The sequence below is a fragment of the Berghia stephanieae genome, chromosome 2 (assembly GCF_034508935.2).
Source record: "Berghia stephanieae isolate SIO BIC M18660-M18661 chromosome 2, UCSD_Bste_1.3, whole genome shotgun sequence".
Taxonomy (NCBI): Eukaryota; Metazoa; Mollusca; class Gastropoda; order Nudibranchia; family Aeolidiidae; genus Berghia; species Berghia stephanieae.
The window spans coordinates 63,428,290-63,441,254 of NC_088361.1; the positions used below are offsets into that span (position 1 = coordinate 63,428,290).

Here is a 12,965-nt window from a genome sequence, read left to right on the forward strand (position 1 = left end):
TCATAGCAGTAGAATCGTCAGATGCCGCATTTAAATCCTCCATTCCAGGCGTTGCTGTTGCCATATCGATCTTCGAAATGATTTGGTCTAGACGTCAAGTTGACCCGTTCTATGTCTGAAGAGATTTTAAAGTGCAATACCTAACATTATATCTTGATCTACAAAAGAGTCTTTTTAAATGAACCGCTGTGTTTCTATATTTTTCAAGAACCAATGATTATCTGATAACCACTGACAATGACTTGCGGAGAGAGTGGCCGACGGACGTCCTCTCTATAGCCGCAAGTATTTTTTCGTCACTTGCTGAGTTCCAAACTAGACGTCTATGGCATCGTGGGGTAAATTGATGCTGGAGGCATCATTGAAGAGACACCGAGATAATTTAAATGGTAAGTTATTGGCCATTCTTATTACATCACTGTTGATTTAAGATTTTCAATAGGGTAGACATCACAATCACACACACACCGATTGATGATTGTCACTTGTCAGTCAGTCATTTGGAAGTGGAGTCAGATAATTCGGGAACTTCTGTAGACTGTAGATTCACACTAGTGAGTAAGATCTGTCGTTTACTACTACTACTACTACTACTACTACTACCACTACTACTTTTAGTTTTAGCTTTATCCAACTCAACACTTCTCGTGTTTATTTTATTTTGGCAAAACTAGAATGGATTTTTGAAAAGAATATAAAATAATTTAAACTTAAACCTGTCTTTGCATCTTGCTTTATGCATACAGTATGCCATATCACAGCCATCACAAAATCATAGTTTAATGTTGAGAATATGCTATTTCTTTTGTAACTTCAGATCAGAGAGATTTGAGCTTTAAAAATCCTGAAAAATGTCTTGCTGTCAATCCAGACAACCCTTTTGATGTGATCTATGATGTTAATGGTAAGAATGTAATTTGATGAGGAAATGAATAACATTTAGGTACACATAGTTTGCTTTTTTTTTTTTTTTTTTTTTGAGTCATGATGTGTAATACTATTACAGTCCACTCCGGATAATTGCAACTCGTTTAATCGCAACTTTCGGTTAATCACAATATTTCCTAAGCAATGGAAATAATTCTATATAAAAGTCACTGGTTAATTGCAACAAACTTCGGTTTTTTAAAAAGTGGTAAATTCAAGAAATCAAACAGTATATCATGATTAAATTTCATCATGGATGAAATCGTGACAGGTTGAAGAATCGAGAGTGAGCAGGATTTAATGCTACAGTAGTGTGTCACCACTCTGTTAGAGTCGAAAGAGGGCGGGGCTCTGCAGTATGGGTTTGTGACGTCATCGGTGGCCATTAAATAGAAGAGGGGTGGGGCTGGTCATAATCTTGACAACAGGTTATAAATGACAGTTATAAAGAGAGACTGAGCGATATCCTTTGTTTTAGGATTAACAACTGTGCATTGTGACCAACGAGTTTGGTGAGAGCTTATTGTCTCTCATTAAGGCTAATCTCTTTAACTCTGACAAATGTTGAATTGTTGAGAAAAAAGATTGAAACTTCTTCCAATCTGAATAAGATATCGGCTTGCTTCATAGCTGCTTTTGGTTGACAAATCTACACGGGGCTGCCATATGGTTTTTGTTTCAATCAAATTGCTCTGTATGTGGTGGACTAAGAATATTATTTACTGGTTTGAGTTGACAATAAATGTGTAAAATGTTGAAATAGTGGACAGGAAACTGAATTTCGGTTAATCCCAACATTTTCGATGATCCCAAGGTATTGCGATTATCCTAAGTGGACTGTACCTGAATCTTGAACGAAAAACTATCATATGGATATGATTATAGACAGATTGGTTTCTGGAATTATATTTCCGTCCTCCCTTGCCAACTCTGACGTTCTTGAAATTTAAAAGAAAATAGCCAGAAGGTTTCGGACTTAATTTTCTTTTTTTTTCCAAAGGACAATAGTCATAAGGTAAATAATTTTTAAAAAATCCTTTTACAGCACAAGATGGCATGATTTTTTGTTTAAGAGTTTAGAGAAAAACTTGCACATGATAGTCTTCAGCTTTTTTTTTGTTGTTTTTATTTTCTATATAGACTCCAACTCAGAGCCTGAAAGTGATGCAGAACAAAGTTCCATATCACATGATTCATTTGTGGTAAGTATGTACATTAAAATAAAATCATAACATTTGTATAGCGTTTATCCACAGTTGGCACCATGCTCAAAATGCTTCACATCAACATATTTTGTGGTGGACAAAACACATTTGCCACAAAAGATGAGACCTGCAGTCTGTTAGGCGCAATACAATATTTCAGGACAAGGACAACACTGTTTTACACCAGTGAGATCTCCTAGTTTTTTGTTGTTAAAAATTTTTCTTTGCAGTGGACTTCGCCAACAATAACACTATTTTAAACCTTCCTCGTTATATTTTGAAGTGATATTCATTGATGAGCCATTCACATTTGAAGTCGTTTGTTTTTTTATTTGACAAAATGTGAAAATGATGCGTTTCCAGGAAAAATTAAAATAGCTTCTGTTGGGATTATACTTTTGATCTCGCATTTTGTCCAAATTCTCTTGCATCGTAATGTTTATCAACTTTTTTTGTTAACTATATTGCAGTTGCAAGGTTAGGAAGTTCATATTGTTGCAATGACAACCGTTTATATGTCCAGAATCGTAGTGATATAAAAAATTGTTTTGTAGTTGTTGGTCCTGGTGTAGGATTTAAAGAGTTGGTTAAAAACGGTTTACTGAAACACTGGTTGGTGTATCTATATTTATCCAAGCACAGTTGAACATATTAAATACTTAGACAATATGTCTGCCTTTCTCAACTCTTTTTTATTATACTTGCATTATTAACCAGCTAATTGTTTAGTTGGATTATTAAACAATGGCTCTTCATGTTTATTGTCAACATGAATAAATTGATTGATCTGTCATCTTTTCCACAAAATATACAGGGTCCCGATTTTGTTGCTGACTCCGAGTCTGATTCCTCTACGTACTCTGTGAGGTACCCAATGCTGAGTACATCATTGTCTTTGGAACCTAGTGCTCATTCCCCAACTCAGTCAGAGCCTCATCCACAACTATCACAGACTGAACCTCGTTGCCAGTCTGGGACCCAGGTTCAACCCGAATGCTATACACTTGCAAACCAACGTGTTACGTGCAATGGTGAGTCATTTTTTTGTCATTCTTCTCCTTTGATATTTGTGGGATCAATTTTAATTTACCCATTCCTTTTAAAAGAAAACTTCCACCCCCTCCATGGTGCTGCATTTGTGTTATTGCATTTTTTTTCTGTTTTGGCAGTGCTGCGTCGCAAAATACGCTACCATTTACATAACAAGCACAAATCCAAATTTGATAGGGTGGACATCTTAGAATCTGAAACCCCAATGTGTGAGTGATATCAGTGAAACCAGCCATAAAAATGTTCATGTTTATTTTATTGGGGTTTTTTTTTGTCTGTAATAGACTTAAATTGCTTGTATTGTAAGTGTTAAAATGGTTTTTTTGTTACAACCCATCTATATATTAAAACTGTTTCTTTGTATTTCTATGATGCTTAAGGCTTTTTTTCACAGACCAGCTGGAAACTTAACGAGAATCAGAGTAGATAACATTTTTATTAATCTTGCAACCTAAACAGTATATGATGATTGGGAGCATTTAAAGAAAAGCACATTTTCTTTTTAATTTGTCGGTACTAAAATTATACTTTGATAATGCCTGCTGTGCTACAAACCCTTTTGACTTCCAGGTTCAATATTTTTCTTTATTCTAAAATTCTTGGGTTTCCTTTCAATGACAACTGAGATCATTAAAATTCAGCTCACAACATGATGTGTGTAGATTTGATGAAAACATATGTTCGAGTTGAGAAGCAGTGTTCACGAACTTGCTGATCGTTTTTACTAGCATTTATTTTCCTAACTTACCTGTATCAATTAACAAAGGCAAGACTCAAATATTTTCTATCTGAACAGTGTGTTTGTTATTGAAATATTTCCGGCATATACATGTCATATTTCATTCCCACAAAATATAAATCAGGATTAAGTTGTCTGGGCATCAGCATCGTTCAGGCAGTTGGGGGAAGTCTTTAAGGAATTAATGAAGCCGATGCTCAACCGGTCTGGAGGACGTTTGATTGATGTCGGCTGTTTGTTCTGCCAGCCGGTGATGTTTTCTCACTCCCTCAATGACAAAGAAAGTCATTGTTATGACTATGAACTATAGTCTATTATTACTTTTGTTACTATATTAATTGTTACTTATAGCCGCTACTGTTATTATTATTATTATTATTATTATTATTATTATTATTATTATTATTATTATTATTATTATTATTATTATTATTATTATTATTATTATTATTATTATTATTATGATATTGCCTTCATTGCATTCTATTACTATTATTGATATAATTAATTTCTGATTGTTGTAAATAATTTATGTGAATTGAATTTTGTCGATTGGCCAAGGGCCTACAATAAACTTAAATGAAATGTTAGTCTTTGGATAGGACTTGGGTCTATTCTTGATTGCTTTTCCGCCTGGGTCGAGTGAAGCATTTGGAGTAAATTTTGTTGCTCAACGTAAAAAACATGACGCTTACCATTCCGCTGATACTGATACCTCCAAGGGGTGGTTGGGGAAAAACCTAAAATTCTTTTGATATTCTGTCTGATTTTTCGCTGAAACAACAAAGGACAATCTATGTATTCAGATGAGACTTCAATGTGTTACTATTCCGATTTATGTTCATATTTTGATTATAATGAAGAGGGAACCCTGAACCCAGTGAAGTGGGTGGATTGATCTATTTATTTCTATTTCAAAACAAAAATATGGCGTCTTTTCACTGGATTTGTTATGTGGCAGAGGTCTCCACAAATCTAACATACCTCTTCCAAAGGAATAGATGGTAGAAAAGTATATAACAAGAAGGAATTATGACAGTTACTTGTCCAGGCCTTAAATATTTGGAATGCTATTCCTCTCTATCGCTGTCATGTAGCTGATGTGCATATGATCTGTCTATTGATTTATTTTCATAGTTCATAGCATGATGTGCTTTATTTTCTTCTTTTTTTTCCAGAGAAATACAAAAAGCCAAGGAGACCCTGTCCATACTGTGGACAGTTGCAAACAAAACTCTCAAGGCATTTGATGAGGAAACACAAAGATGAGACAGAAGTTACAGAGGCCATGAAACAGCCTGTAAAGGAAAGGGATAGAACAATGGATTATCTCAAGAAAAAGGGCATTTTTTATTCAAACACTAGAAACAATTCAATAGTTATGCGTGAGAGAGCACAAGGGTCACATGAAGTTGTTATGTGTGCTGGCTGTAAGGGGTTTTACTCTGGACGAAGGGTTTATGAACACAAAAAGAAATGTAGTACTGAGCATGCTCTGTGTACTGGGGTTGTAAAATTTTATCCCGTGGCTCCCAATGCAAGTAAAGAAATAAAGGAGAATATTCTTGACAAATTTCGGAATGATGAAGTGGGAAATTTGTGTCGATCAGACAAAGCTATAGTATTGTTAGGAACAAAATTGTGGAGTAAAAGTTCAAAGAAGGAGAGAAAAGTTATAATGAGTGATTTACGCATCTTAGGAAATTTGATTTTAAAAACTAGGAAGAGAACGAATCAACCTTCTTTCTCTGGAGAGGACGTGGTGAAGCGTTGTAACTTTAATGAAATATCGCAAACCATTTCTGAAATGACTTTGAAAGAGGATGGGACATTGAAAGCAGGCTTGAAGCTTTCAATTGGATTTATATTGAAAAAGTTAATTAATTTCTTAAAAGGGGAATATATAATGCAAAACAAAATGGAAGAATCCGCAGAGATAGATTTGTTCAAAGCTGTCCTGGATTATAATTGGGATAGTATTTTTTTTACAGCCAGAGTTCAATGTGAAGCAAAGAGAACAAATTTGAGAAAACCCAAAGAGATGCCATTAGAGAATGATATAAAGAAGCTACGGCAATTTATTACTGAGAGATGGTCCGTATTTGTGAGGATGATTATCAATTATTTGATTCACATATGTTTGTTAGGCTTCGCAATGTCATCGTAGCTAGGCTTACAATGTTTAATGCGAGGAGAGGCGGAGAACCCGCAAGGATGTTGTTAAAAGACTGGAATGATGCAGATTCAGGTGTATGGGTTGATCCCCAGCTTGTACAACATGTCACTGATCCTCTGGAAAAAGCGTTACTTGAGAAGTATAAGCTGGCCTATCAGTCTGGAAAGGGAAGCAAGATGTTGGTCCCTGTGTTGATACCCAATGACACAATTCAGCCTTTAAGGAAACTTGCACAGGAGCGTAAAGCTGTTGATATTTCAGACAACCCATTTCTTTTTCCAAATACAGGAATATCCAAAGATCATGTAAGTGGTTACATTGCCATCAAATATGTCACTTCCTTAGTAAAGGATTTAGAGAAACCCCAGTTGTTAATAGCTGATAAATTCAGGCACCGAGCTTCGACATTATTTGCCTTACTTGATGTCCCACAACACGAGAGAGATGTCTTCTATCGACATATGGGACACAGTGAATCAATCAATCAAAACATTTATCAGTGTCCACTTGCAATACGAGAAATAACAGAAGTTGGTCATTTTTTGGGTCAAATTGATAACTCAGCATCGGTCACTGGGGAAGGAAATTGTAACATTGAAACAAATGACTCTGTAGTGAATAGAGACTCAAATGCAAATTTTGGAACATCCATAGTAACAGCTGCAAATCAAGAAGAAATATTTGATGGTGAAGCAGGAGTGCCAAATCAGCTTACGTGTTCTTCAAAACAAACTGAACCCAAGAGGAATTCAAGCAAAAATCGGAGATACATGTCATGGTCAGATGAGGATACAGATAGAGTCAAGTCATATTTTAAAAACTTTGTCGAAGATGTTTCAGCACATGGTTCAAGGGGATCATTACCTAGAAAGTCTGAAATTATTCTGTTCTTAAAACACCACAGGGTATTTTCACAAAAAGGAATCCCTGAAGGTACACTAATTAGTTTGGTGAAGACAAAGATTTTTAATGAAAGAAATAAATATAGAAGGGAAAGAGCGTTTCAATCGGTGTAATGACAATCATGAATTTGATTTGTATTACATTCATTGTATTGTATAGTGTTATTGACATATTTTGGGGGTTTACAAAAACGTTTTATCTTTATATAGTACAATCTGTTCATCATTGCAATATCCTTTTTTATATTATATGAACATTCATTTGCTCAGCTTGAGAGACAAATGCTTTGTAGAACCATAGCTGCCAACCGTTCTGTTAAAAACGGATTTGTTCCGTATTTGACTTCCTGAGTCCGTAAGTGCTTATTTTTAGTTCAAAATCCGTATTTTGTAATTTTTGACTAATTTGTGGTAAAAAAGCCATGTGAGCCTAATGAATTATTATTATTGATCCATTATTATTACTATTACTACTACTACTATTGTTGTTATTATTATTATCATTATTATTGGTGTCCAGTGAGAGCATAATCTCCATTTGTGTAGCTCTTTAATTTGAATTATGCCTCTAACATAAATGATTTTCAACAATTAAAAAAGTTCCATTCGTTTATATGACGCCTGTATTTTACTCAAACCTTTCATAATGTATTGGAGATTTGCATAGGATATGGATGTTAGCCTCGATATACTTTGAATATTCTAAGACAGTATTGATACTTTCACTATTTGTTACAAATATTATTTTAATTAAGAATAAAATTAAATCCACCTTTTTGATTGGAAGGTATTCAATAAGAAAATCAATTGCTTATATTGATTAAAGATGACAATGATTATTTCCCTTTATTAATTTATGAAATATAAATTTAATCCCTTTAAAAACATCTTCATCTGATTTTAATTTTTTTTTTTTCAAGCAAGCTTTTGTAACGGTTTAGGTTCAAGAAAAATAAGTATACTCCATTTTTAGGTGTGTTTATCTTGTCAAAGTAAAGAAGTAGGAATTCTCTAATATTTAGAGGTGCATTTTACTATAACTACTATTATAGTATACTACTTAAAGACCATTATGTTGCATGAAAGAAAACATATATGCAATCGTCTACTTTTTATCTGAACTCACCTAATTTTTACCCCAAAACGCCCTCTCAAGTGATGTACCAGGTTGGTAGTTATGCATTTCTAACCATCTTAAGTTATTTCATTTATTTTACAATCGTGCTTCTTGTGTATTGGTCCTTATCAAAGTTGAGGCAGTTGAATTCTTTCTTTATATTGTCCGTTCTGAATTTTGATCTCATTGTGGAAAGCTCCCATAGCGGGCAGGGAGGTACACACTGTGTCTTCTATCCCCTTATATCTGTTTTCCAACATGCTTTCAGTCTTTGTCTTGGAATGAGATTACTTGTTTTTTTCCTGGCCCTCGCCGGAGTCCTAGCTGGGAGGGAAGCAGTCAAATGCATATTTATTGTTTTGGGAGATGATATTTTTTTCCTTGTAAATCATCTCTCTGTTATGTATTATTACTATATTTGTTATTTTTTAATGTATAATGTAAGCATTTGAGTGTGTTCCTCTTTGTTGGATTTTGTTCTTGTGTCCGGATAAGACTTATAGGTGATCTCAAACTTAGTACATTGGTGATACGCTCTTGGAATCTACATCTGATCCCTATTTGTTCCCAGTTCCCCTATGTCTTACTTTCTCTTGGATGCTTCAACTGTAATTCTAGAACTTTTTACTATCCAATTTTCTTCCTTTTTACTGGCGCTGATATAACCTAAATGTGTTGCAAGCGCCGTAAAACCCTTAAAAACAAAACAACAATCATTGTGGAAAGTGTCATTTTAACGATTCAAATGTGCTGGTACTAAACCCGATAATTGAGCAACATTTGGACTAGCCTCTGTCATCTCAAACTTGTTAGTGTTAGTAATAGTAATTAAAAAGGCTGACTTTTATATGTTGCGATTCGATGAAGGGGGGGGGGGGGGGGGGGCTTCGGCACACATCGCCCCTCATCCCGGGCAAAATGAGCGTTCCTTATTTTATTTTTGAAAAGTTGGCAGCTATGTAGAACTATCTGAAAGAATCAGATATGGCAGAATAAAAAGTCTTTCTACTAACCCTAACTTAATTGGCCAATGTAGCTTTATGTTCAGCATTTTCTAGATACCTAATGTAAAATTTCACTATTCTTTTTATGATAGTTTTAAGAGTTGCAATCTTTAGAGGTGACTGTCAAGAAATGACACCTCTGTGCATTTAATTTCATTCTTTCTTTATCCCCTCATCCTTAATCAGAATAATAATAATTAATAATGAAAAAAAATGCAGCAACGACAGCTTAGAACGGCATAAAGTGCTTAAGAATTATTTTTTTTGCATTAAACTTTATTCAAACGATTTTCAACACTTTTGCTTCACAGTTTATGCTTTTTAACAAATGCAATTAAGCAACTTACCAGCAACAACATATTGGTTTGTTATCATTTGAGGGTTTTATCAGTAAAACTGTTTCTATCCTTTTATGTTGCACTGTACACATAGCAAACTTCATGCTTTTATTTGGTGACCAAAGACTTATGTGATACAGTGGATGAATGTTTGTGATGGCTTTTGGAACTGAAATAAACCTGCAATATGATTTGTAGACTTCTATCGTTATGTATCATTTTTCGGTCAAATGTAAATGTAATTTTACACGAGCTTGATGTATCATAAAACCCACAATGAGCTCAACGTGCAGCTGGTAGTAGATTTATATGGACACGAACAACGTTGTTACAATTCAGTAACGTACTCCAATTAACACAAGTGAGACTGTAAATGAGACTTTTACAATGACTCTGCATCGCCACAAATATGGATTCGAACCCTGGCAACTCGGGCGTCAGACGAACTGTCTACCACGAAACCAAAGCAAGCATTGTGCAAGTTAAAGTGAATGAGATGTTGATTGAAGCCGTTCATTGTGTCCATCAGATCTGCTGTCCTATCCATCCAACTCCATTCACTCACTGGGTGGGGTTCCCGACTTCCCATAATGGGCAGGGACGTACTCGTTGCGTCTTCTATCCCCCTATGTCTGTTTTCCAACTTGTTTTCTGTCTTTGTCTCGGGATGGGATGGGATTACTTGGTTTTGTCCAGGACCTGGCTGGGAGGGAAACAGTCAAATGTATAGTTCGAGTTTTGGGAGATTATATTTTTCCCTTGTAAATCATCTGTCTGTTATGCTCTTTATTGTTTTGTTTACATATTATTTATGCTTTGTAAACATTTGAGTGTATCCCTCTTTGTTGGGACCTGTGCTTGTGTCTGAATGAGACGTTTAGGTGATCTCAAACTAAGTACTTTGATAGTGGGCTCTTGGAATCTACTGTTTCCTATTTGAAACAAATCCCCTTTGCCTTACTTTTTCTTGGGTGCTCTAATTGTAGTTCCAGAACTTTTTACTATCCCATTTCTTCCTTTTTACTGGCGCTGATATGACCTTAATGTGTTGCAAGCGCCGTAAAACCCTTACAAACAAAACAAAACAAACCAAGTCCATTCAGTGGTATACAACAACAACAAATAAACTCCTCTGCCTGGTCCCTTCTATCTCTGATCTTAACCTGGGTCGTCAGGTTTCTAAAGGGGTCGGGGACTGCAAAAACAATGGCGCACGGAGCAACTGGGAATATTTTTTGCCGTGTTTGAGTCCCAGGTTATTTCCCTGAGCGCCCCTTCTGAGGGATGGACCTTCCCAGGAGTTAGTAAATGCGTTGCTCGGCCACTTCACTCTACGCACACTGGGATAAGCTTCGACACTATGGCCATGAAGCTCTTAATCTTAAGGACTTACTTTATTTTAGACAATTTGGTGGTAGCTCACTTGAAAATGCACTCTTAGGTATACACATATATAAACATATACTGGGCTCCCTAAAAGGGTTTTTTAATGTGGTCTCCCTAAAAACATGTTTTTACCAAATGTCTCCTTAAAGCTACAGAAACACTTAGTAAAACATTAGGGGGACCGAGTAATTTTCTATATACCATTGTGATCATCAAGCATCAGAATTGTGTTCATAAATCATTGTAGGGAATCAAACTATACTCATTTGAACAAAGATTGAACAGTTTAATCAATTTGAACAAGACATATGCTTGGTCCTCCAATTGGTGCATTTCACAGTGGTCACCTTAATAGTGGATTGATACTTATATATATATATATATATATATATATATATATATATATATATATATATATATATATATATATATATATATATATATATATATATATATATATATACAGTAGAATTACTTTAAACCGAAATTTTGGGGACCTTCCAAACCATTTCGGTTTAAAGACATTTTGGTTTAAAGCAAGTTCCCGTTTTGCAATGTTTTTCAAGGGAAGTAACTATTTAAGGAATTTGCTCATTTAATCGCATCATGGGTTTCCCGTTAAATGGAGTTGTTGAATAAATGCCGTCTTCGTAACCATTAACATTTTTTATTTTTTTTAATTTTTATTTTTTTCTTTGGGTGTGTTTTAAAAATATTTTTGGGGGTTTTCGTTTTCAAATCAAAATTGTTGAAAGAGTTGAGTTCGGGATGCCCTGTATTTTACATTATATCTCCGTCTTGATCAACTTTTTTTTCATCGACTTCACGTAGTATTTTGATTTTAAACTCCAACGTGTAAGCACAGTGCTATCTTTTAGTAAAATGCAAAGCTAAAATAAGATCGAAAGTTCTTGTGCGATAATTGATAATGAATGATGCGCAGCTACTCAGAGGTGAAGTGAAGTAGAAATGAAAAGTGAAAAGGCGTGTAAGTGCTAAGCTGTCTACTACACATCTCTCTTTTGTTGAAAAGCCTTTAGGTTCAAAGGCCTAATTACATCGAACCCCCCCCCCCCCCTCACACACACACACACACATTTAAACAAAGTGGAAATGAAATGGCATGTCAATTGTCGTGTTGAAAATCCAGTCAGTTCCAAAGCATCAACACACGAGCGAGAATATCTCGCTTGCGTGATTCTACACCCCAACTCCCCCTCTTTCCTCATTTTCGCCTGCCAGTCACCCGCTGTCTTCCTTTTCCAGTCTGTGCGATTGTGGTGTTGGCCAAGCCCAAGTGCAGTGATCAGTGACATCTATAGAGTATATGAAGTCCTAGGCAGTGATTGAAGTGTTTACCTAACCCCCCACCACCCATCAGCCTCATCTTATACTTACGCTCTTTGTTTAATATCGCCGGGCATTATTACGTGTGGCCTCCTTCCCGAATTTTTGAAGAAAAACAGAGAGAGAAAAAGGGAAGGTGCTCTCAAGTTGTTTCGGTTTAAAGAAAGTCCTGCTTAGAAGTATTTCGATTCATCGTAAGAATTAGTACAAAGATAATGAAGAAACTAGTACAGTTTATTAAATTCTTTGCGGTTTAAGGTATTTTTCGGTTTAGCTTCTTTCGGTTTAAAGTAATTTTACTGTATATATATATATATATATATATATATAGAGAGAGAGAGAGAGAGAGATAGGGGAGGAGGTGCGACATATTTAGGTCATTTCAGTGCCAGTAAAAAGGAAGAAAAAGGGATGGTCAAAAAAATTATAAATTTACAGTTAAAAGCATACTAGAAAAATTAAGACTAAGGGGGGTGAACCAGAGCACAACATCAGTGTACTTAGTTTGAGAATAAGATCCTTAATAGAAGTCTCATCCAGACACAAACACAGGTCTCCATTAAGAGGAATACACTCGAATATTTACAAATCATAATATAAATTCAAAACAAAAAATTTATACGTACATAATACTGACCCTGTGGTTTTTTGCCAAAAATATTTCAAAATTTTGCAAAGAAAATGAATTTTGCAGAAGAAAATAAGTAAATTTTGCAAAAACTTTGCAGGTTTCTAAATATGTTGTATCACACCTAACAACATGCAACCCGTGTA

At 35.1% G+C, this 12,965-nt stretch overlaps 1 protein-coding gene across 1 annotated transcript in view; it reads left to right on the plus strand.

Annotated features, from left to right (window-relative positions):
• Positions 1-12,965, plus strand: part of LOC144963985 (uncharacterized) — a 19,934-nt gene continuing 6,969 nt past the window's right edge. Inside the window, exons 1-4 of the mRNA XM_078897927.1 lie at positions 1-389; positions 818-904; positions 2,068-2,129; positions 2,947-3,163. Of these exons, the coding sequence (XP_078754053.1) occupies positions 326-389; positions 818-904; positions 2,068-2,129; positions 2,947-3,163 (430 nt within the window). The 5' untranslated portion in view covers positions 1-325. The remainder of the gene's footprint in view (positions 390-817; positions 905-2,067; positions 2,130-2,946; positions 3,164-12,965) is intronic.